The sequence below is a fragment of the Mytilus californianus genome, unplaced genomic scaffold, assembly GCF_021869535.1.
Source record: "Mytilus californianus isolate M0D057914Y unplaced genomic scaffold, xbMytCali1.0.p SCAF_28, whole genome shotgun sequence".
Taxonomy (NCBI): domain Eukaryota; kingdom Metazoa; phylum Mollusca; class Bivalvia; order Mytilida; family Mytilidae; genus Mytilus; species Mytilus californianus.
The window spans coordinates 2,226,645-2,253,570 of record NW_026262677.1 but is presented as its reverse complement, the minus strand read 5'-3'; the positions used below and the strand labels follow the sequence as shown (position 1 = coordinate 2,253,570).

The 26,926-nt window shown below is 33.8% G+C and overlaps 1 protein-coding gene and 1 long non-coding RNA gene across 2 annotated transcripts; both read left to right on the top strand.

Annotated features, from left to right (window-relative positions):
* Positions 1-622: 622 nt before the first annotated feature.
* LOC127732817 (uncharacterized) lies at positions 623-26,417 on the top strand. Its single transcript, XM_052241991.1, has 3 exons — positions 623-1,259; positions 16,270-16,434; positions 26,162-26,417. The coding sequence occupies exons 1-3, from the start codon at positions 685-687 to the stop codon at positions 26,178-26,180; spliced, it is 759 nt and encodes a 252-aa protein (XP_052097951.1). The 5' UTR covers positions 623-684; the 3' UTR covers positions 26,181-26,417.
* On the top strand, positions 21,239-21,652 carry LOC127732819 (uncharacterized). The gene is made up of 2 exons (XR_007996444.1): positions 21,239-21,325; positions 21,600-21,652. It is a non-coding gene; the product is annotated as an uncharacterized LOC127732819 (long non-coding RNA).
* Positions 26,418-26,926: the final 509 nt, after the last annotated feature.

Sequence of the window (26,926 nt, the reverse complement as noted above, 5' to 3'; positions counted from 1 at the left end):
TGCCCCTTTACAAATGGAACTATTGCTGAATTTTTCGTTTCCGTTCTCTAACTTAAGTTTGCCTCAACCAAATGTTTTGAAACTTATACACAATTAATGCTTATTACCACAAAACACAAATCAAGATTGAATTTTGGTGGCGTCACTTTTACCGTTCTAGAGTTAAATGCCTCTCTACAAATAGAAAAGTTGCTGAATTTTTTGTTTCCGTTCTCTTTCTTGAGTTTGCCTCAACCAAATTTTATGAAACTTATGCACTATGTTAATTACCACAAAACACAGATCAAGTTTGAATTTTGGTGGCGTCACTATTACCATTCTAGAGTTATTCCCCTTTACAAATGGAAATATTGCTGGATTTTTCGTTTCCGTTCTCTATCTTAAGTTTGCCTCAACTAAATGTTTTGAAACATATACCCAATTTTTATTACCACAAAACTCAGATCAGGTAAAAATTTGGGTAGCGTCACTTTTACAGTTCTTGAGTTATGTCCCTTTATAACATTATATGCAAGCGGGGGCATCATCTGTCCCATGGACACATTCCCCATTTATTTTTAACGTAATACTATTAAGCTCTAGAATCAGACAGTTCTTTGAATCATTGTAGGAAGCCCAGAACTTTTTTATGGGAATGCTGATCTAGTTCTTTTTCCAAGTGATGAAGATTTATTCCGAGATGTCATGGATGTTATGGAGAGTTCTTCTGCAATTATAACAATACCTGAATATTTCCTTGAGAAGAGGTATGAAGAAGATGATAAAAATGAACATGAACTTGCTAAAAAAGACGTTCCAGAAGTTATGCCCGATGAAGCAACAAAATTTGATCAGGTCTTAAAGCAGGCTATTTCAGTCTCGCTCTGTAAGCACAGAAAAATAAAAAACAAAAATCTAACCAAAAACAATATTTCTGCAGTTCCTGTATGTCTCATAACGAAAGAAACTTACTTTGTGGCAGTGTACGATGCTAGTTATGACTATTTAATGAGAACAAATAAAGCTTTGAAGCTTTTCGAAGGAAATAATCTTCGATTTGATGCAGTTTTGGATTTGTGGCTCTTAATTCACCATAACGTATTTTGTACAACACCACATCAGAAGCTTTTGAAGGAATTTAAAGGGACATGTGATTTGGTTCCACAGCTTGGAAGAGACAGATTTGAAAAAATTATTCAAAGTTCCAGATGGCTATATATGCCAGAATGTATGCATCCTGACAATTCTGATAATGTTTCAGCCCCTAAAGCTACAGATGTGTAAGTATTTCCATTGTATTACAGTGAGTTAATATATATTTTTGAGAAAAACAAGTTGCTTTCTTTAAAAAAAGTAAGCAGTATGGAACCTGAGACCACTAACTGGTCACCAAAAAAGAATGAATTTTTTGGCTTTTGATTTGAAATAATTGGCTGTGAATTAGAATAAGAACATGATGATGTTAAATTCCTTTATTGAAAATATGTAATTGTGTAGAATCCAACCTTAGCTCTCAACCACAGGCCCAACAGCTGTTGTACCTGTAAAAATCATCTCTACAGGCTATAGAATCTAACTAAAAACTTTCTTAAAATTGAACTTTTGGCCTTTTCAAAAGTTCATCTTGGAGACTGGAAATCTTGCACAAATCTATTAAAAGCATTGTTGGATTTTAGTTGTCTTACCAGATTTTCGTGAAACTTATATTATATGTCTTGGACGAGTTCGAAAATCAGTGCTGATTAATTATTTTTGTCCCCTGCGCAACGTGTTGCAGGGGACATAGAAACACCAAGTGTCCATCAGTCTGTCTACAGTCTTGTTAGTGCTATTGTGTATACAAATCTTACCAGATTTTTATAAAACTTGTATCAAGGTGTATATCAGCAATTTCTTGGACAAGTTGGAAAATCAGTGGCGATCATTTATTAAAGGCAGTGCCTTTAGTGTTATCAGGCAATAATCATTGTTTCTACGTAGGGGATAAATACGTCATCACAAATTACCCGAAAAGCATGAAAAGTGGAATTCATTCTTCTTCTATTTTTGATATTCTGTGTGTTTTTTTTGTAATTCAGGGACATTGGGAAGTAAGGAATCAAACGATGTTTTTTGTTAGTTTTCAAAACTTTTGATAGAGTTGTATTTTGCATAATGATCAGCCAACCGTTTCACAAACCGTAAGAACTTCAAAGTCTGTGTGAAAGAGTTCGGGTTTATTTCGAGTGATATTTTAATCTTAAGTTGTTTTTAAGATCATTTCAGTCGTAGATATAATAATGAAAAGTTGACCGAACTATGCCTAGTTGCAACATGTTAAAAATAACTCTGGAATCTGATCATTTTTCTTTTTCTCATCAGAACATTTGGTACGTCGAATTTCCAAAATCCGCCTAAACAATCTGTTTTTTTCTCGAAAACCAGAGCTGTTGAAAATCATATGACCGTCCAACATAGCTATCATGTCAAGTTAATTTTTTTGGTCTGTTTTTCTAATACTATATGCAATAGTTCAACTATATTTGGTGTATGGAAATATTTTATGATCTATATGTCAGTCACGCAGGTTTTATTTGACCGTGACCTCATTTTCAAGGTTCATTGCTCAGTGTTAAGTTTTTATGTTTTGGTCTCTCATGTCTGTTTTTCTTAAACTATAAGCAATAGGTCAACTATATTTGTTGTATGGAAGAATTGTTAGCTGTACATGCCTGCCTAGCATGGTTCATCTGACCTTGACCTCATTTTCATGGTTCATTGGTCAATGTTTAGTTTACTTGGTTAATGTTAAGTTTTGTTAAGTTTATTGTCGAGCCTGCGACTTTTGTTGCAGAAAGCTCGACATAGGGATAGTGATCCGGTGGCGGCGGCGGCGGCGGCGTTAGCTAACTTCTTAAAAGCTTTATATTTTAGAAGGTGGAAGGTCTGGATGCTTCATACTTTGTATATGGATGCCTCATGTTACGAAGTTTCCGTCAGTCACATGTCCAATGTCCTTGACCTCATTTTCATGGTTCAGTGACTACTTGAAAAAAAAGTTAAGATTTTTTGTAATGTTAGATTCTCTCTAATTATAAGTAATAGGATAACTATATTTGGTATGTGCGTACCTGGCAAGGTCCTCATGCCCGTCAGACAGTTTTCACTTGACCTCGACCTCATTTCATGGATCAGTGAACAAGGTTAAGTTTTGGTGGTCAAGTCCATATCTCAGATACTATAAGCAATAGGTCTAGTATATTCGGTGTATGGAAGGACTGTAAGGTGTACATGTCCAACTGGCAGGTGTCATCTGACCTTGACCTCATTTTCATGGTTCAGTGGTTATAGTTAAGTTTTTGTGTTTTGGTCTGTTTTTCTTATACTGTATGCCATAGGTCTACTATATTTGGTGTATGGAATGATTGTAAGGTGTACATGTCTAGCGGGCAGGTGTCATCTGACCTTGACCTCATTTTCATGGTTCAGTGGTCAAAGTTAAGTTTTTGAGTTTTGGTCTTTTTTTCTAATACTATGTGCAATAGTTCAACTATATTTGGTATGTGCCTACCTTGCAAGGTCCTCATGCCCGTCAGACAGTTTTCACTTGACCTCGACCTCATTTCATGGATCAGTGAACAAGGTTAAGTTTTGGTGGTCAAGTCCATATCTCAGATACTATAAGCAATAGGTCTAGTATATTAGGTGTATGGAAGGACTTTAAGGTGTACATGTCCAACTGGCAGGTGTCATCTGACCTTGACCTCATTTTCATGGTTCAGTGGTTATAGTTAAGTTTTTGTGTTTTGGTCTGTTTTTCTTATACTGTATGCCATAGGTCTACTATATTTGGTGTATGGAATGATTGTAAGGTGTACATGTCTAGCGGGCAGGTGTCATTTGACCTTGACCTCATTTTCATGGTTCAGTGGTCAAAGTTAAGTTTTTGAGTTTTGGTCTTTTTTTCTAATACTATGTGCAATAGTTCAACTATATTTGGTATGTGCCTACCTTGCAAGGTCCTCATGCCCGTCAGACAGTTTTCACTTGACCTCGACCTCATTTCATGGATCAATGAACAAGGTTAAGTTTTGGTGGTCAAGTCCATATCTCAGATACTATAAGCAATAGGTCTAGTATATTTGGTGTATGGAAGGACTGTAAGGTGTACATGTCCAACTGGCAGGTGTCATCTGACCTTGACCTCATTTTCATGGTTCAGTGGTTATAGTTAAGTTTTTGTGTTTTGGTCTGTTTTTCTTATACTATATGCCATAGGTCAACTATATTTGGTGTATGGAAATATTTTATGATCTATTTGGCAGTCACGCAGGTTTTATTTGACCTTGACCTCATTTTCAAGGTTCATTGCTCAGTGTTAAGTTTTTGTGTTTTGGTCTGTTTTTCTTAAACTATAAGCAATAGGTCAACTCTATTTGTTGTATGGAAGAATTGTTAGCTGTACATGCCTGCCAAGCATGGTTCATTTGACCTTGACCTCATTTTCATGGTTCATAAAGCTTTATATTTAGGACTATCAACATAATATCAATGATTAGTAAAGAAGGCGAGACATTTCAGCGTGTGCACTCTTGTGTGACAGTTGTCAATGGTTGTAATAAAGCTTTATATTTAGGACTATCAACATAATATCAATGATTAGCAGAGATGCAACTAATCGTCGGACCTGTCGGCCCGAGGGGGCAGAAATTGAGCAGGTCCGGCAAATTGGGCTTTTGTGCAAGACCTAATGACCGGCAGGCAGTTCTCTAGGATTTTAGTAAGATTTAGCATTTTTGGTGCTAAGGGGACGACCATTTGATATTCTGGGGGGGGGGGGGGGCCAGGAGGATTTGTTTTGGATCGGTTATTTATTTTTGTAAACTAAGAGGACAGATTATTTATTGTCGCGGAAAGCTCAACATAGGGATAGTGATCTGGCAGCGGCGGCGTTGTCATGCCTGCAACTTTTGTCGCAGAAAGCTCGACATAGGGATAGTGTTCCGGCGGTGGGGATGGCTTCTTAAAAGCTTTATATTTTAGAAGCTAGAAGACCTGGATGCTTCATACTTTGTATATAGATGCCTTATGTTACGAAGTTTCCGTCTGTCATATGTCCATTGTCCTTTACCTCATTTTCATGGTTCAGTGACTACTTGAAAAAAAAGTCAACATATTTTGTAATGTTAATTTCTTTCTTATTATGAGTGATAGGATAACTATATTTAGTTTGTGCGTACCTTGCAAGGTCCTCATGCCCGTCAGACAATTTTCATTTGACCTCGACCTCATTTCATGGATCAGTGAACAAGGTTAAGTTTTCGTGGTCAAGTCCATATATCAGATACTATAAGCAGTAGGTCTACTATATTTGGTATATGGAATGATTGTAAGGTGTACATGTTCAACTGGTAGGTGTCATCTGACCTTGACCTCATTTTCATGGTTCAGTGCACGTGGTCAAAGGTAAGTTTTTGAGTTTTGGTTTTTTTTTCTAATACTATATGCAAAAGGTCAACTATAAACATGTGATAAATGGTGTATGGAAATATTTTATGATGTACATGTCAGTCTCACAGGTTTTATATGACCTTGACCTCATTTTCACGGTTTATTTCTCAGTGTTAAGTTTTTGTGTTTTGGTCTGTTTTTCTTCAACTATAAGCAATAGACCAACTATATTTGATGTATGAAAGGATTTTAAGGTGTATATATATATGTCTGTCTGGCAGGTATCATCTGACCTTGACCTCATTTTCATGGTTCATTGGACAATGTTAAGTTTTCATGGTTAAGTTTGTTTCTTAGATACTATAAGCAATAGGTCATCTATATTTAATGCCTAAATTGATTGTAAGGTGTACATGTCTGTCTGGCATGGTTCATCTGACCTTGACCTCATTTTCATGGTTCATTGGTCAATGTTAAGTTTTCTTGTTTAAGACTGTTTCTTAGAAACAATAACCAATAGGTCAACTATGTATGGTTTATAGAATGATTGTAAGGTGTACATGTATTTCTCATTTGGTTTATCTGTCCTTGACCTCATTTTCTTGGATCATGTTAAGTTTATGTGTTACTTGTAGTAAAGCTTTGTATTTAGGACTATCAACATAAAATCAATGGTTAGTAAAGAAGACATTTCAGCATGTGCACTCTTGTTAATGAAGTTGAAGTCCAATCAACTTGAAACTTAATCAGTCAGAGATATAACTCTATAGGGTTATTACAGAAAATAACTTGCGTGTGTTATTACAGATACTTTCATGAGTTGTCTACTCTTTATTCCTTAAATTTTCTAAATCTGCAATAACATATGTTTGTTATTTGTAAAATAAATCAAAAATATTTTAATTTATAATGGGCTCTAGGGAACTCTTGAGACTTTGCGCAGAAACTAAATGCATAGCCTTGATAATTAATTTTTTATTTAAATTAATACATTTTTGATTAACCATGGTAAATCAATGAGACGAGGCTTTTAAGGGATAAACTTAGCTGTAATAACATAGCTTAGTTATTAAAGAATGTAACTTATTATATGAGACACTTGGGAATTACTGGGAAGCTTGCTCAGAACCTCATTACATGCTCTGGTCATTATTTCTTACAATAAATTAAAATACATTGTAATTAAGCATGATGTATGTCTGAGAAAATGCTTTGGAGTGATATAGAGAAGCTGTGATAACACCCTTTAGTTATTACAGGCATATTTTTTCAGCTTGCTCAGAACCTCATTACATGCTCTGGTCATTATTTCTTACAATAAATTAAAATACATTGTAATTAAGCATGATGTATGTCTGAGAAAATGCTTTGGAGTGATATAGAGAAGCTGTGATAACACCCTTTAGTTATTACAGGCATATTTTTTCTGTAATAACATATAGGTGTACTATGCAAAATTGGCAAACTATGAACTGTTATATCTTTCTATAGTTAAGTATACATAAAGACAATAGTAATATCAATAGAACTTGTATGCATTTTAACTAAACTAGTGATGTATATTGTCCCTTTGAAACATGTAACATACATATGTTATCACAGTTCTTTGAATTTTTAGTCCACAATATTTTTCTGTAATAACCCTATAGAGTTATATCCCTGACTGTTAATACACATGTTCCCTATGATATGGTCTTTTTAATTTTAATGCCAAATTAGAGTTTTGACCCCAATTTCACGGTCCACTGAACATAGAAAATGATAGTGCAAGTGGGGCATCCTTGTACTATAAACACATTCTTGTTTCCACCAAAAAAGGGAGGGGGGTTCTGGGCCCCCCTAAATCCGCCTCTGACTATATTTGGTATATGGGTTCAATAACTTGCAATTTCTACTTGTCCTTCAGACAGGGCCATCTGACCTCGACCTCATTTCATGGATCAGTGATCAAGGTTTAAGATACGTGATAAGGTCCGTTTCTCAGATACAAAAAGCAGAAGGTCAACTATATCTGGTGTATTTTTCATTTTCATACATGTAGTTCATTGGTCAATGTTAAGTTTTTGTGTTTTGGTCTGTTTTTCTGTTTATTGAGTACTATAAACATTAGGTCAACTATATTTGGTGTATAGAATGATTGTAAAGTGCACATGTTCTTCGTGTCAGTATCATTTGACCATGAACCCATTTTCATGGTTCATTGGTCAAAATCAAGCATGTCAAGTTTTTGTGTTTTGGTCTGTTTTTTTTTTTTAGGTATTATAAGCAATAGGTCAGCTATGTTTGGTGTATGAAATGATTGTAAGGTGTACATGTCGGTCTTGCGGGTTTCATCTTACCTTGACCTCATTTATATGGTTCATTGGTCAATGTCAGGTTTTTATACGACCGCAAAAAAATTTTTGTGGTCGTATATTGGTATGACGTTGGCGTCGTTGTCGTCGTCTGGCGTCGTCGTCGTCCAGTGTCGTCGTCCGAAGACACATTGGTTTTCGCACTCTAACTTTAGTTTAAGTGAATGGATCTCTATGAAATTTTACCATAAGGTTCAATACCACAAAAGGAAAGTTGGGATTGATTTTGGGGGTTATGGTACCAACAGTTAAGGAATTAGGGGCCAAAAAGGGGCCAAAGATAAGCATTTTTGTAACTTCCAGACATAACTTGTGTGTTAGTGTATGGATCTCTCTGACATTGTACCACAAGGTTCCATATCACAAAGGGAATGCTGGGATTCTATTTGGGGGTAATTGCCTCAAAATTTTAGGAATTAGGGACCAAAAAAGGGGCAAAAAACAAGCATTTTTATATGGACAAATACTTTAGTACAAAACATAATTTAAAGCAGTCTAAGGGAGATAAATCAAATACATCATTTGAATTATCTCCCTTACACTGCTTTTAAATTATGTATAAAGTAATGGTTAGTGAACAATTCAGACAATTTAAAACAGTGTAAGGGAGGTAATCCACATACAACGTTTTGATTACTTCCCTGACACAGCTTTTAAATTATGTTTAAAGAAATGCATATTTATAAAGGAAGACCAGGAAAAATATCTGCAAATGTTGCATCTTTTTTTTTTACAAAAAAAATCCATATGAAAGATTTGACACCATATTTTAAATTCTATTATAAAATAGATTAAGTTAGCACTATGGTAAATTTAAATGGGTAATTATTTTTAAAAATCTTTTTTATGGAGGGTAAAAAGAAATTGTGGGGGGTCAATTTTTTCTCATTTCAGATTTCAAAAATTAAAAAGAATTATTCTTCAAATATTTTTTTTTTTCAAATTTCAAATATTGAAAAATTTCAAGAAGTAATCTTTAATTGCACAGTATGGCGCATTAGATTTGTAAAATCTTTGACCACATTTATTTATTTGTTATGCCAAATCTGACCGTGTATTTAGATTTTTAATTTTGGGTCCAGTTTTCAAATTGGTCTACATTAAGGTCCAAAGGGTCCAAATTAAACTAAGTTTGATTTTAACAAAATTTGAATATATGGGGTTCTTTGATATGCTGAATCTAAACATGTATTTAGATTTTTGATTTCAGGCCCAGTTTTCAAGTTGGTCCAAATTGGGGTCCAAAATTAAACTTTGTTTGATTTCAACAAAAATTGAATATATGGGGTTCTTTGATATGCTGAATCTAACCATGTATTTAGATTTTTTATTTGTGGGCCCCGCTATCAAATTGGTTCATATTGAGGTCAAAAGGGTCCAAAATTAAACTTAGTTTGATTTTAACAAAAATTGAATATATGGGGTTCTTTGATATGCTGAATCTAAACATGTATTTAGATTTTTAATTTTGGTTCCAGTTTTCGAATTGGTCTACATTAAGGTCCAAAGGGTCCAAAATTAAACTTAGTTTGATTTTAGCAAAAATTGAATATATGGGGTTCTTTGATATGCTGAATCTAACCATGTATTTAGATTTTTTATTTGTGGGCCCCCCTATCAAATTGGTTCATATTGAGGTCAAAAGGGTCCAAAATTAAACTTTGTTTGATTTCATCAAAAATTGAATTATTAGGGTTCTTTGATATGCCAAATCTAACCGTGTATTTAGATTTTTAATTTTGGGTCCCGTTTTTTAAATTGGTCTACATTAAGGTCCAAAATTAAACTTAGTTTGATTTTAACAAAAATTGAATTCTTGGGGTTCTTTGATATGCTGAATCTAAACATGTGTTTAGATTTTTGATTATGGGCCCAGTTTTCAAGTTGGTCCAAGTTGGGGTCCAAAATTACACTTTGTTTGAATTCAACAAAAATTGAATATATGGGGTTCTTTGATATGCTGAATCTAACCATGTATTTTGATTTGTGGGCCCCGTTATCAAATTGGTCCACATTGAGGTCAAAAGGGTCCAAAATTAAACTTTGTTTGATTTCATCAAAAATTGAATTCTTTGGATTCTTTGATATGCTGATCTAACCATGTATTTAGATTTTGGATATTTGACCATAATAGGTAAATTAAAAAAATTTAAGTTTCTTAGACCACATTCATTCTGTGTCAGAAACCTATGCTGTGTCAAATATTTAATCACAATCCAAATTCAGAGCTGTATCAAGGTTGAATGTTGTGTCCATACTTGCCCCAACTGTTCAGGGTTCGACCTCTGCGGTCGTATCAAGCTGCGCCCAGCGGAGCATTTTATTGTAATTTGGTCTGGTTTTTAGGTACTATAAGTCTATAAGCAATAGGTCAACTATGTTAGGTGTATGAAATGATTGTAAGGAGTACATGTCGGTCTAGCAGGTATCATCTGACCTTGACCTCATTTTCATGGTTCATTTGTCGATGTCAATTTTTTGTGTTTTGGTCTTTTTTCCCAAATTACCATCAGCAATATATGTCAACTATATTTGGTGTATGGAATAACTGTTAAACCTGATTATAATCAATCTGGACTGTAAAATCATAAGACCTGTAGGTAAATGCCTTTACAGTGCATTTGCGCTTTGATTTTTAAAAGAGTTATGCCCCTTTGAAACATTAATTATATGGAAAATTGCATTGTAAGTGTTCTCATTTGTACAATTCTTGCCAGATTTTTATGATATGCCCCTTTGAAACATTAATTATATGGAAAATTGCATTGTAAGTGTTCTCATTTGTACAATTCTTACCAGATTTTTATGAAACTTATATCATAGGTTTATATTAGCAATGTCTTGGACAAGTTCGAAAATCTGTGCCGATCAATTATTTTAAAAAGAGTAATACCCCTTGGAAACATTAATTATATGGAAAATTGCATTGTTAGCACTCTAATGTGTACAATACTTGCCAGAAATTTATGAAACTTAAATTATAGGTTTATATCACCAATGTCTTGGATGAGTCGACTGAAAACCGGTGTTGATCAATAATATTTATAAGAGGTATGTCCTTGGAAATATTAATTATATGGAAAATTGCATTGTTAGCTCTCTAATGTGTACAATTCTTGCCAGATTTTTATGAAATTTATATTATAGGTTTATATCATCAATGTCCTTGATGAGTTCAAAAATCAGTGTTGATCAATTATTTTTTAAAAGAGTTATGCCCTTGAAAATATTGATTATAAGTAAAATTGCAATGTTTAAGCTCTCTCATGTGTTCAATTCTTGCCAGAATTATATATCACTTTGCATTTGCTCTGAAAGCGTTCATTTCTCTTATAATATTGATAAAAAGTTTTAAAGAACAAAAAAAGTGCTATTTTTAGTTATTGCCCTTGTACCTTGGATAGATGAAATATGTGCAACATGGGGGACATTGAAACTCTTTAGCAATTCCCAATTTCTTCAAACAGGATGTATAAAGCAAATTGTACAAAAACAATCACAATATAAATTTCAGTGCTCACTTAGGAAGAATGAAAGGAAGCTAGCATTTTCCTTTAACTTCATGTTCTGCTATATAGATTAGAGCTCCAGATAAGAATTTATAAATTAGACTTTTTTAACCAACCATGCCAACCATGAATTTTTAACTGGATTTTCTGAAGGAAAAAAACAGTTATTGTCCCCCACATGATGTGTTGCAGGGGACATAGATATACGGGGCATGTGTAAAATCAGTTCCAATCAATCTATTTTTATGGGGCATTAAGTTTTACCCTTGTCCGTCTGTACGTCCTAAAGTTGGTTTCCTTTCAAAAAGGAAAAATTGCTGAATATATCGTTTCCGTTTTCTAACATTAGTTTGTGTCAACCAAATGTTATGAAACTTATACACAATGCTTATTACCACATAATTCAGATCAAGTACAAATTTGGGTACTGTCACTTTTATCATGTCCCTTTATAACTTTATATGCAAGCGAGGGCATCATCTGTGTCCCATGGACACATTCCCCATTTATTTTAAGAGTTATCCCCTTGGACATATTAACTAGATATGGAAAATTGCATTGTAAGTTAAAGCATTCTCCTGCACAATTTTTGCCAGATTTATATCAAAGGTTCACATAAGCAATGTCTCGGACAAGATCGAAAATCAGTGCAGATCAAATATTTTTAAAAGTTATGCCCCTTGGAAGTATTAATTATATTCGAAATTACAGTGTACATGGTGTATTTGCTCTCAAGCCTTCATTTCTCCAAGATATTTGTAAAAAGTTTTAAAGAACAAAAAAAAGTTTTTTTAGTTATTGCCCTTGGATAGATAAAATATGTGCAACACGGGGGACATTGTAGCTCTGTTTTTGATTTGGTGAAGTTATGTGGGCAGGTAGCTGCTAATAGTTTCTGTGCAATAACTTGTGAAACGTTCAACCAATGCTTTTCAAATTGTAATATGTTGATACTTATGACAAAATGGAGGTCAAGTTCGATATTTACAATATTCACTTCAACCTTTCAGGAGTAATGGTCCTTGATATATTGGAAAATGGCACTTAACGTCATTTCTGTTCAATTACTTATAAACTTTTTTATAAGACCGCAAAATGCTATGATGTCTTTATCTTCGTCGTCCGAAGACACATTTGGTTTTCGGACAATAACTTTAGTTTAGTTTAATGGATCTCTATGAAATTTTACCAGAAGGTTCAATACCACAAAGGGAAGGCTGGGATTGATTTTGGGGGTGATAGTACCAACAGTTTAGGAATTACGGGCCAAAAACAAGCATTTTTGTAGTTTCCAGACAATAACTTGTGTCTAAGTGTATGGATCTCTCTGAAATTGTACCACAAGGTTCCATATCACAGTGGGAAGGATGGGATTGAGTTTGGGGGTAATTGCCCCAAGCGTTCAGGAATTAAGGGCAAAAAGGGGCCAAAAACAAGCATTTTTCTAGTTTCCAGACAATAAATTGTGTTTAAGTGTAATTGGATCTCTCTGAAATTGTACTTCAAGGTTCCATACCACAAAGGGAAGGCTGGGAATGAGTTTGGGGGTAATTGCCCCAAACGTTTAGAAATGAGGGGCAAAAAAGGGGCAAAAAACAAGCATTTTTCTAGTTTCCCGACAATAACTTGTGTTAAAGTTTATGGAACTCTCTGATATTGTACATTTTTCCTGAAAAGAAACCATCTTCAAAATTTCAAAAAAAAATTTTTTGGGGGGGGGGGGGGGGGGGGGGGTGGGAAAGTTCACACAAAGTTTGGGGGAATTTTTTTCAAATTTTGTTTGGGGGTTCATATTTTTTTCTTCAAAATTTTTGAAATTTCAAATTTTTTCATAATTTTTATACGACCGCAAAAAGATTTTTGTGGTCATATATTGGTATGAAATTGGCGTCGTCGTCGTCGTCCGAAGACACATTTGGTTTTCGCACTGTAACTTTAGTTTAAGGGAATGGATCTCTATGAAATTTACCATAGGGTTGAATACCACAAAAGAAATAAAGGTTGGGATTGATTTTGGGGGTTATGGTACCAACAGTTAAGGAATTAGGGGCCAAAAAGGGGCCAAAAATAATCATTTTTGTAACTTCCAGACATAACTTGTGTGTTAGTGTATGGATCTCTCTGACATTGTACCACAAGGTTCCATATCACAAAGGGAATGCTGGGATTGATTTTGGGGGTAATTGCCTCAAAATTTAGGAATTAAGGGCAAAAAAGGGGCAAAAAACAAGCATTTTTCTAATATCAGGACAATAACTTGTGTGTAAGTGTATGGATCTTTATGAAATTGTACTGCAAGGTACCATACCACAAAGGGAAGGCTGGGATTGAGTTTGTGGGTGATGAATCATAAGGGGGTTTAAAAAATTTGGGGGAGGGATTTTTTTTTCCTTTTTTTCCTTTTTTTTTTCTTTAAAATTTTCCATTTTAAATTGGTTATTTCTGATTTATATATAAAAGCAAATAATAATGATATGATTTGAATAGGTAAATTAAAATTTTTTAAGTTCTTAGACCACATTCATTCTGTGTCAGAAACCTATGCTGTGTCAAATATTTAATCACAATCCAAATTCAGTGCTGTATCAAGCTTGAATGTTGTGTCCATACTTGCCCCAACTGTTCAGGGTTTGACCTCTGCGGTCGTATCAAGCTGTGCCCAGCGGAGCATTTTATTTGTTTTTTTTTCCCAAAAATTTTCCATTTTTACATTGATTATTTCTGATTTATATATAAAAACAACAAATACTGATATGGCAGGAGATACACACCAAACAGGGTGTGTAAATTATTATATATAACAGATTAACTAAGTATTGTGCAACAGCACAGTATTGCGCTAGCAAGAAATCTTCAATTGAAAATAAATACAAATCTTTCAACCAATTTCAAAGGGATTAATTTAAAGTCTTTAATTTTTGGTGGTTCTAACCTTGTACAAAATGTATTACTATTTTGGATATTGGGTCCCATTTTTTAATTGGTCTACATTGAGGTCCAAAGGGTCCAAAACTAAAGTTTGTTTGATTTCATCAAAAACTGAATTATTGCGGCTCTATGATATGCTGAATCTTATTGTGCATTTAGATTTTTTATTTTGGGCCCTGTTTTCAAATCAGTCCATATTAAGGTTTGAAGGGTCCCAAATTAAACCTTGTTTGATTTCAACTAAAATTAAATCTTTGGTGTTTTTTTTTATGCTGAATCTAACCATGTTGTTAGATTTTGGATATCAGACCATACTAGGTAAATTAAATGTCCGATTTCAAATTTTTAAGATCTTTGACCACATTTATTTTGTGTCAGAAACCTATATTATGTCAAAAATTTGATCACAATCCAAATTCAGACAGTCAGTCAGGGGTACTACTTGTACAAGTAATTTTTATTTACTTGAAGAAGTAAAAAAAAATATACTTATATGAGTAAATTATAATGTTTGAATAATCTCCCCTTAATTTTCTCAAAAATTTACTTATACAAGTAAATTTTTTTTACAATCCCACCAAAATACTCAAGTTTTGAGATGTAAAATCATGCCTTTAATGATTTTTCCCAGGTTAGCTCATAATTTTTGATTAGAGTTCAATGTTTCATCTCATTAATTCAACAAAGAAACTGATTGCGCAAAGATCTTAAGTATTTGTGCAAAGCCTTCAAAAATTGCTCCTTTGGGGCTTGTAAATGACCAGTGTTCTGAAGATAACAGACAAATGGGATTTTCATTGTCCATGAAATTACACTTAAATGATTAGTAAAGACATCTGCAATGGGCAGACAAATTAAAATTCTATTAGAGCAAAGAAATCCTAAAAATTTAAGAAATGAAGATAAGATGACTTTTTCACTTATATAAGTAAAAAAATCTGAATGTCTAAGGGACATAACTACGTCAATTATTTTTTTACCTATACAAGTAAATAAAATTCACTTGTATAAGTATCCTACAAATTTACTTATATAAGTATATTTTTTTTTACTTCTTCAAGTAAATAAAAATTACTTGTACAAGTAGTACCCCTGACTGACAGTATGAAGCTTGAATATTGTGTCCAAACTTGCCCCAACTGTTCAGGGTTCGACCTCTGGGGTCGTATCAGGCTGTGCTCGGCGAAGCATTTTATTCAAATTATGATATGTTGTTACTGATAACAAAATGGAGTTCAAGTTCAACATTGACGATTTTCACTTTAACTGTTCAGACAGTATGGTCCTTCATCTATTGGAAAATTGCACTTTGTTTCATTTCTGTGCAATTACTTATGATGAACCACTTGAGTTTAAGGGGAATCATTAGTGGAATTCAATGATATTTGGTTTGCACTTGTATTAGCATTGGCACATCTCATATCCATGAAGATTATTTGCCCCCCTTTCTTTTCAATTTTGAATGATCTAAAAAAATATGCATACCATTTTGTATAATTAGATATCTACATGTAAAATCAAATTTTTTCCAAGTGTGTGATTGTCCATATCTAGTTTAAATTAAAAAAAATAAAATAAAGAGGAATAGGACTGACAGAGTACACAGCTTAGCTACATAGCCTCTTTGGGTTTATGGGTTGAGGACTTACAAAGAAAAATTGTATACCTAAAAATATTGAACAGAGGTTCACCCTAACTTTTCAGTGTGTGATTTTCAGATATCCCCATACCTCATAACTTGGGTAAAAAACCCAAAGGAGACAGATTAATGCATATAGAAAAACAGATTGCAAAACTATTGTACCTTTTAGCTTTGCAGTCTGAGCATGCATACAAAGGTCTTTCATTATGCAAAAACATGTTGAAATACAAGTTGTATATAACCTACATGTAAGATGTATATTTCAAATTGTCTATTACCAGATTACATTGTAGTTTTCTATTTAGCTTCAACTAGCTATATAGCTTGTATATATTACATGTAAAAAGTAATGCTATTCTGATTATTTTTGTTGCCACTCTTTAATTTATGAAATGTTTATATGCTCTGTATTGTTTTTGTTGGTCAGAGGAGAGTTAAACTGGTTAGATATAATAAAGAAGGACATTGATTCAATGGACCCATCAATTGAAAACTATGACTCCTGGTTTGATGATTGGATGGAAGAAGCAGTGGAAAATTCTGAGAAAAGCTCAACTGATGGATATCATCAGAAGAAAGATAAATGTGACAGGTATGGGTAGTATATATTTAATGATAGAGATAACATTGTCCCAACCGTGCGAGGGCTGAACAGCCAGTCAAGGTCGTTAAACACTTCCAGTAGTAGTCCATATACATTTACATTACTTTGCATGAACAACCAAAGATTTTTCTAGCATTCCACAGGGTCTGTTATTTCGGACCCTTTCCCAATGACAAAACCCCTACATTTTTCCCAATTTTGGGGGCAAAATTCCCAAACAATCTCAAAATTCATTTTGATCTTTATTATTCATGTTTCTTTTTGTTCAACCGCTAGCTTTATGCCGAAAATCGTCAACAAGTAATGTGTAAATCGTCGTTTGTGCAAGAGACTCCCGCTCAAAACGGCAGGATTGGCAGGTATGATGGTATTGGGTCTGTTTACTCCCAATACACGTTCGCACCCTACATGTTCGCACCCCACATTTAGATAAATAAAAAAAAATCAAGACAGGTGACAAAATACAGCTATGAAATATAAACACTAGAATTGAAAACCAAAAGATATTTGAAAAAGAAAGAAAGAGGAAATATTTTATACAAAAACTCAAAATTATTTTTAATTCACAAATGTTCATGTCAAAATCCAATAAAATGTGACATTACTTTTCTTTATCACTAAAAAATGTTGATATAAGATGTTTTTATAAAGTAAAAAATATAACTTTAGATCCAAGAGGTAATTTCTTCTCAATTTTGAAGGGCCAGTAAAAAATTTTGGAAGAGCAAGTGAATTTAAAAAAGTGTTAGCCTGCTTGGCTAGCTGTTGGCAAGTTAAAATACACAAATGTACATCTTATTTCTATCCCTGAATTATTTATTATATTAACCATGTTAACTGTTACTGTCTTTGAAGATAAAAAAGGCGGTAAATTTTTATCACATGTGTGCTTTGAGAACTACGATATTTTGATACTAAGATAAACTTGATTGCCTTGTTGTTTATATCTAGTTTAAAAACAGAAAGAACAGAAAATAAAATTATAAATAGCAATCATGTACTTTCTTACTTTATTTTAACAAAAACAGATAATTTTTAATGAACTACACATGAGCATGATAATGAAGGTGTGCATGTCCACAGGATTTTGATTTTTTGTCTCACCTCTGACGAAAGTCGCAGTATGTGAGACTTGGGTATTACTATCCAACGGCTGCGGCGGTGTAAACTATTTGTATAAAGCTTTATACTTCAGAAGGAAGACAACCTGCATGCTTCATATCTTGTATGCAGATACCTTATGTTATAAAGTTTGAGTCTGTCATATGTCCATTGTCCTTGGCCTCATTTTCTGGTTCAGTGACTGCTTGAAAAAAAAAAGTTTTTTTGTCATAAGAATTTCACACTTATTATGAGTAATAGAAGAACTATATTTGGTATATGGGTTCCTTGCAACGTCTACATGTCCGCCAGACAGGTTTCACCTGATCTCGACCTCATTTTATTGATTCAGTGATCAAGGTTAAAGTTATGTGATTAGGTCTTTTATCAAATTATACTATAAGCAGTAGGTCAACTATATGTGGTGTATGGAATGATTGTAATGGGTACATGTCTATCTGGCAGGTTTCATTTGACCTTGACCTCATTTTCAGGGTTCATTGGTTAATGTTAAGTTTTTATACGTCCGTTTACGGGACATATTATGGTATACCGTTGTCCGTCTGTCCGTCCGTCCGTCGTCAACATGTCGGACATTAACTCAGAAACGCTTTAACCAATTTGCATAAAATTTTGGTGAATTGTTTATATCTATTGACGTGAGCTCCCTTTCTTTTTTTATAAATTTTAGATTTTACGTTTCCGAGTTATGGGGTTTTATTCATTAAAAAAAGGGGGGTTTTCCAGTTTTCGGACAATAAGTCAAGAATGCTTTCACCAACTTGCAAGAAATTTTTGTTAATTGTTTATATCTATTGACATGAGCTCCCTTTTGATTTTTATAAATTTTAAACTTTACGTTTCCAGGTTACGGGGTTTTATTCATAAAAAAAAAGGGGGATTTTCCAGTTTTCGGATAATAACTCAAAAATGCTTTCAGCAGTTCTCATGAAACTTTGATGAATTGTTGATATCTATTGATGTAAGCTCCCTTTAGAATTTTATAAATTTTACATTTTACATTTCCGAGTTATGGGGTTTTATTCATTTAAAAAAGGGGGGATTTTCCAGTTTTCAGACAATAACTCAAAAATGCTTTCAGCAATTCTCTTGAAACTTTGGTGAATTATTTATAGCTATTGATGTAATCTCCCTATTGATTTTCATAAATTTCAAATATGACATTGAGAAGAAATTGAACTTTATTTGTTTATAGTCTGACAACAGATTTACTAAGTATTGCGCAACAGCATAGTGTATTGCACAACAGCAAGAAATCTTTAATTGAATATAAATTCAATTCATATAACCAATTTCAAGTTCTTTGACTACATTTATTCAGAAACCTATAATATGTCAAATATTTAATTACAATCCAAATTCAGACCTGTATCAAGCTTGAATATTGTGTCCATTTTTGCCCCAACTGTTCAGGGTTGGACCTCTGCGGGCATATCCAGCTGCGCTCAGCGAAGTATTTAGAAGTCAAATATACTTTTAGTTTTGTCAGCGTTATTCCTATGAAAAGGTAAACAATTGAAATTAGAATTTGCTTATTTACCATGCCAATGACAGCTATCAAAACATTACATTTGATTGAAAAGTAACTATTCGAGGATTGTTTCAGAAAGTTGAAGCCAGTCAAGCTTGACATACAATTCTATGTCCTGATTAAACATGTTAAAAGATTTGCTGTTGCAAATATCAAATATCCTGTAAAAATCATTTGAAAACAATTTGAACCTTTTAATACATTTCTGTTGGAGAGAATAATTTTGTTATCACTTAATTAAGTTTTAAATAAAATCCATATGCTCTAGATATTACACTGAAAGAAAACACACTAACTTCTTTCCATTTATCTTCCTCCTGTGTATAGGAGCACATTAGCTATAATTGATTTCTAATTACATGTATAGCTGGGGTTTATGACATTCATTAATATAAAGAAGTAAACTAGTGTGAATAAAACAATAAAAGGGCATTGCTTTAGAAAGATATTTAATTAATGATTAATATTTATATACTTAACAAATACAAAAGTCATTATTTTTAGGAAACTCAGTGGTACATGTATATGTTATAGTATATAAAAAAAAACCTCCCAATACTAAAATTGGACCTAAAAAGTTTGTACGCATTATGACCTGACATTTTCTTCTTCAATGCAGGTCATGACCTGCATTTTCAGTCTCAGAGGTTGACAGGTATGGGTGAACATGTCTGTCTGGTAGGAATCATGTGACCTTGACCTCATTTTCATGGTTCATTGGTCAATGTTAAGTTTTATACGACCTCAAAAATTTTGTGGTTGTATATTGGTATCACATCATCGTCAGCGTCGTCCGAAGACATTTGGTTTCCGAACAATAACTTTAGTAGAAGTAAGTAGAAATCTATGAAATTTAAACACAAGGTTTATAACCACAAAAGGAAGGTTGGGATTAATTTTGGGGGTTATAGTCCTAACAGTTTAGGAATTAGGGGCCAAAAAGGGGCCCAAATAAGCATTTTTCTAGTTTCCAGACAATAACTTGTGGAACGGTGTATGGATCTCTCTGAAATTATACCACAAGTTTCCATACCACAAAGGGATGGTTAGGATTGGCTTTGGGGGGTAATGGCTCAAACCGTGTAGGAATTAGGGGCAAAAAAGGGAGAAAAACAAGGGTTTCCTTGTTAATGGACAATTACTTTAAAGTACAATGTTTTGTGTTTGGATTACCTCCCTTACACTGCTTTTAAATTATGTATAAAGAAATGTTGTATTGTCTTGAGGTGATTAGCTGTCAATTTATTTTTAACAGTTACTATTAAAAATGCTGATGAAGGAATATTAATTTTAGACATTATTATGTATGTCATTTTCTCTTTTAAGACTTTTATGATGTATTTAAATGGGTAGTTATGGTTGCAAACTCCATTGGAAATTTAAATAGATATAATGACCATATCTAAAGGGAAAGAATTTATAAGTGGGGGGGGGAGGTGAAAAAAGAAAATTGGAAGGGGGGGGACATTTTTTTTCTCTCATTTCAGAATTCAGAAATTGAAAAGAAAATTTCTTCAATTATTTTTTTTTTTGGGGGGGTAAAAAAGGGGGGGGGGGGGGGGGGGGTAAAAATTCGCAACAGCATAGTGTATTGCACATAAGCAAAAAAAAAAGGAGGGTAAAATTTTTTTAAATTTTTTTTTGGGGTGCGAGGTATAATTTGCAACAGCATAGTGTATTGCACAAAAGCAAAAAATTGAATATAAATTCAAATCATATAACCAATTCTAAGTTCTTTGACTACAGTTATTATGTGTCAGAAACCTATTATGTGTCAAATATTTAATTACAATCCAAATTCAGACCTGTATCAAGCGTGAATATTGTGTCCATTTTTGCCCCAACTGTTCAGGGTTGGACCTCTGCGGTCGTATCCAGCTGTGCTCGGTGAAGCACATTATGTGTGTTTTGGTCTTCTTTTCAAATACTATAAGCAGTAGGTCAACTATATTTAGTATATGGAATGATTGTAAGGTGTATATATCTGTCTGGCAGATACCATCCTACCTTGACCTCATTTTCATGGTTCTAAAGTCAATCTTAAGTTTTTTGTGTTTTGGTCTGTTTTTATACGACCGCAAACAAATTTTGTGGTCGTATATTGGTATGACGTTGGCGTTGTCGTCGTCGTCCGGCGTCTTCGTCGTCGTTGTCCGAAGACACATTGGTTTTTCGCACTCTAACTTTAGTTTAAGTGAATGGATCTCTATGAAATTTTACCATAAGGTTCAATACCACAAAAGGAAGGTGGGGATTGATTTTGGGGGTTATGGTACCAACGGTTAAGGAATTAGGGGCCAAAAAGGGGCCAAAAATAAGCATTTTTATACGACCGCAAAAATTGAAAATTTTTTGGTCGTATATTGGTATGATGTTGGCGTCGTCGTCATCGTCGTCGTCGTCGTCGTCTGGCGTCGTCCGTCGTCGTCCGAAGACACATTGGTTTTCGCACTCTAACTTAAGTTTAAGTGAATGGATCTCCATGAAATTTTACCGTAAGGTTCAATACCACGAAAGGAAGGTTGGGATTGATTTTGGGGGTTATGGTACCAACAGTTAAGGAATTAGGGGCCAAAAAGGGGCCAAAAATAAGCATTTTTGTAACTTCCAGACAATAACTTGTGTGTAAGTGTATGGATCTCTCTGACATTGTACCACAAGGTTCCATATCACAAAGGGAAGGCTGTAATTGATTTTGGGGGTAATTGCCTCAAAATTTTAGGAATTAGGGGCCAAAAAAGGGGCAAAAAACAAGCATTTTTCTAGTTTCATGACAATAACTTGTGTGTAAGTGTTTGAATATTTCTGAAATTGTACTACAAGGTTCCATATCACAAAGGGAAAGCTGGAATTGAGTTTGTGGGTAATTGCCCGAAACGTTTAGGAATTGGGGGCCAAAAAGAGGCCAAAAATAAGCATTTTTCTAGTTTCCAGACAATAACTTGTGTTCAAGTGTATGGATCTCTCTGAAATTGTACTGCAAGGTACCATACCACAAAGGGAAGGCTTGGATTGAGTTTGGGGGTGATGAATCATAAGGGGGTTCAAAAAATTTGGGGGGGGATTTTTTTTTTTCTTTTTTTTCCTTTTTTACCTTTTTTTTTTCTTTCAAAATTTTCCATTTTAAGTTGGTTATTTCTGATTAATATTTAAAAGCAAATAATAATGATATGGTAGGAGATACACACCAAACAGGATGTGTAAATTATTATATAATAAGTATTGTGCAATAGCAAGAAATTTTCAATTGCACAGTATTGCACAATAGCAAGAAATCTTCAATTGCACAGTATTGCGCAATAGCAAGAAATCTTCAATTGCACAGTATTGCGCAATAGCAAGAAATATCCAATAGCACAATATTGCGCAATAGCAAGAAATTGTCAATTGTACAGTATTGCACAATAGCAAGAAATATTCAATTGCACAGTATTGTGCAAAAGAAGATACTTCGTATAAATTGCTTATTTCTTGATCAATTTCAATGGGGTTTTATTCTTGAATTCTTGGGGTTCTTTAATATGCTGAATCTAACCGTGTATTAAGTTTTTGGATTTTGGGCCCCGTTTTTAAATTGGTCCACATTGAGGTCCAAAGGGTCCAAAATTTAAATTTGTTTGATTTCATCAAAAATTGAATTATTGGGGATCTTTGATATGCCGAATCTAACCGTGTATTTAGATTCTTAATTTTTGGTTCCGTTTTCAAATTGGTCTACATGAAGGTCAAAAGGGTCCAAAATTAAACTTAGTTTGATTTTAACAAAAAATTAATTTTTAGGGTTCTTTGATATGCTGAATCTAAACATGTATTTAGATTTTAGATTTTTGGCCCAGTTTTCAAGTTGGTCCAAATCGGGGTCCAAAATTAAACTTTGTTTCATTTCAACAAAAATTGAATATATGGGGTTCTTTGATATGCTGAATCTAACCATGTATTTAGATTTTTGATTTTTGGGCCCCGTTATCAACTTTGTCCACATTGAGGTCAAAAGGGTCCAAAATTAAACTTTGTTTGATTTCATCAAAAATTGAATTATTGGGGTTCTTTGATATGCCAAATCTAACTGTGTTTTTAGATTTTTAATTTTGGGTCCTGTTTTTTAAATTGGTCTACATTAAGGTCCAAAGGGTCCAAAATTAAACTTAGTTTGATTTTAACAAAAATTGAATTCTTGGGGTTCTTTGATATGCTGAATCTAAACATGTGTTTAGATTTTTGATTATGGGACCAGTTTTCAAGTTGGTCCAAGTTGGGGTCCAAAATTAAACTTTGTTTGATTTCAACAAAAATTGAATATATGGGGTTCTTTGATATGCTGAATCTAAACATGTATTTAGATTTTAGATTTTTGGCCCAGTTTTCAAGTTGGTCCAAATTGGGGTCCAAAATTAAACTTTGTTTGATTTCAACAAAAATTGAATATATGGGGTTCTTTGATATGCTGAATCTTACCATGTATTTAGATTTTTTATTTGTGGGCCCGCTATCAAATTGGTTCATATTGAGGTCAAAAGGGTCCAAAATTAAACTTTGTTTGATTTCATCAAAAATTGAATTATTGGGGTTCTTTGATATGCCAAATCTAACCGTGTATTTAGATTTTTAATTTTGGGTCCCGTTTTTTAAATTGGTCTACATTAAGGTCCAAAGGGTCCAAAATTAAACTTAGTTTGATTTTAACAAAAATTGAATTCTTGGGGTACTTTGATATGCTGAATCTAAACATGTGTTTAGATTTTTGATTATGGGACCAGTTTTCAAGTTTGTCCAAGTTGGGGTCCAAAATTAAACTTTGTTTGATTTCAACAAAAATTGAATATATGGGGTTCTTTGATATGCTGAATCTAACCATGTATTTTGATTTTGGACATTGGACCATAATAGGTAAATTAAAAAAATTGAAGTTCTTAGACCACATTCTTTCTGTGTCAGAAACCTATGCTGTGTCAAATATTTAATCACAATCCAAATTCAGAGCTGTATCAAGCTTGAATGTTGTGTCCATATTGCCCCAACTGTTCAGGGTTCGACCTCTGCGGTCGTATCAAGCTGCGCCCAGCGAAGCATTTTATTGTAACTTCCAGACATAACTTGTGTGTAAGTGTATGGATCTCTCTGACATTGTACCACAAGGTTCCATATCACAAAGGGAATGCTGGGATTGATTTTGGGGGTAATTGCCTCCAAATTTTAGGAATAAGGGGCCAAAAAGGGGCAAAAAACAAGCATTTTTCTAGTTTCATGACAATAACTTGTGTGTAAGTGTATGGATCTTTCTGAAATTGTACTACAAGGTTCCATATCACAAAGGGAAAGCTGGAATTGATTTTGGGGGTAATTGCCCACAACGTTTAGGAATAAGGGGCCAAAAAGGGGCCCAAAATAAGAATTTTTCTAGTTTCCAGACAATAACTTGTGTTCAAGTGTATGGATCTCTCTGAAATTGTACTGCAAGGTACCATACCACAAAGGGAAGGCTGGGATTGATTTTGGGGGTAATTCCCTAGAAATTTGAGGAATTAGGGGCCATAAAGGGGCAAAAAAAACAAGCATTTTTCTGGTTTCAGGACAATAACTTGTGTGTAAGTGTATGAATCTTTATGAAATTGAACTGCAAGGTTCCATATCACAATGGGAAAGCTGGGTTTAAATTTGGGGTTAATTGCCCTAAATGTTTAGGAATTTGGGGCCAAAAAACAAGCATTTTTCTAGTTTCCAGACAATAACTTGTGTTCAAGTGTATGGATCTCTCTGAAATTGTACAGTAACAGTACTGCAAGGTACCATACCACAAAGGGAAGGCTGGGATTGAGTTTGGGGGTGATGAATCATAAGGGGTTCAAAAAATTTGGGGGGGGGGATTTTTTTTTCCTTTTTTTTCTTTAAAATTTTCCATTTTAAATTGGTTATTTCTGATTTATATATAAAAGCAAATAATAATGATATGGTTTGAATAGATAAATTAAAAAATTTTAAGTTCTTAGACCACATTCATTCTGTGTCAGAAACCTATGCTGTGTCAAATATTTAATTACAATCCAAATTCAGTGCTGTATCAAGCTTGAATGTTGTGTCTATACTTGCTCCAACTGTTCAGGGTTCGACCTCTGCCGTCGTATCAAGGTGCGCCCCAGCGGAGCATTTTATTTAAATACTTAAAGCGGTTGGTCAACAATATTTGATGTATGAATTTGAAATGATTGTCAGATGTACATGTCTGTCTGGCAGGTATAATCTAACCATGACCTCAATGTTATGGTTCATTGGTCAATTTTAGTTTTAGTGTTTTGGTCTGTTTTACAATTACCATATGCAAAGGTCAGCTATATTTGGTGTATGGAATGATTGTAAGGACTACATGTCTGTCTGACAGGATTTACCTGACCTTAACCTCATTGTCATGGAAATTTAAAAATGTTAAGGTTATGTGATTCTTGTAGTAAAACCTTTATCTTTAAGACTTCCAATATAAAGTCAATGGTCAGTAAAGCAGGTGAGACATTTCAATCTTATTTTACCCTTAACTGTTGGATTTGTTTTATGAATGAACGATTGCAGGATAAACTTTAAAATACATTCACATCAAAATGCTATTGTTCTGTCAAAAGGCAAATACAATAGTCAATAGGAATATATATTAATGATATCTTTTTTATTGCAATCTAGTCTTTACTTATTTTACTTCCTGATCTAGAAATGAACTTTAGTTGTTAAAACTTATATATTTGATTTGGTTAAAATATACTATGTCACGTGGTAGCCTGCCATAGAGGACTGTATCAAAGACCTAGAAAAACCATCTGTACAAGTGATCGTAAATTTTCAAGACATTCCAAGATTCTGGTTTCAGACGATATTTGAATGACCCATAGAAGCTACCAAAACTCACCAATATAAAGGCATGAACACCCTGAGCAAAAATTTGAAAGTGGAAGAAATATAACTCTTCCTCCAAAATAATTTACTTGTACCAGTCATAAAAAAAAATTGATTGTATGTAATAAAGGATCCTTTTGACAATTATGAAGAAGAAAAAAACTCATTATTTTTCTTTTACAGACAGGCTGAAAAAGATTGAAGAAAATGGGCTAGGTTGCAGAAATATCAATATCTAGGACATTTGCAAGTTTTGTAGTTCCTTTGGGTCTTGTGCTATATGTTTAACCTTGTTTTCCCCAGGCAGTTTTAGCACTGAATTATTCAGCACTGTGTTATTGGACAGACCACAGCTCTAACAAATCACATCACATCGATAATTTGTGTGATAGTTTATTTTACCTAACATGCCTAATGATGTCAAATATTGGAGGGGCTAGTTCAATGAAAGAACAAAATGGTGTCATTGGCAAAACTTTTATTTTCAAAAAAAAAGCTGTTTCTTTCTCGAGTTTTATACGTCGTATATTGGTATGACGTTGGCGTCGTCGTCGTCCGAAGACACATTGGTTTTCGCACTCTAACTTTAGTTTAAGTGAATGGATCTCTATGAAATTTTACCATAAGGTTCAATACCACAAACGGAAGGTGGGGATTATTTTGGAGGTTATGGTACCAACAGTTAAGGAATTAGGGGCCAAAAAGGGGCCAAAAAGGGGCCAAAAATAAGCATTTTTGTAACTTCAAGACATAACTTGTGTGTTAGTGTATGGATCTCTCTGACATTGTACCACAAGGTTCCATATCACAAAGGGAATGCTGGGATTGATTATGGGGGTAATTGCCTCCAAATTTTAGGAATTAGGGGCCAAAAAGTGGCAAAAAACAAGCATTTTTCTAGTTTCATGACAATAACTTGTGTGTTAGTGTATGGATCTCTCTGACATT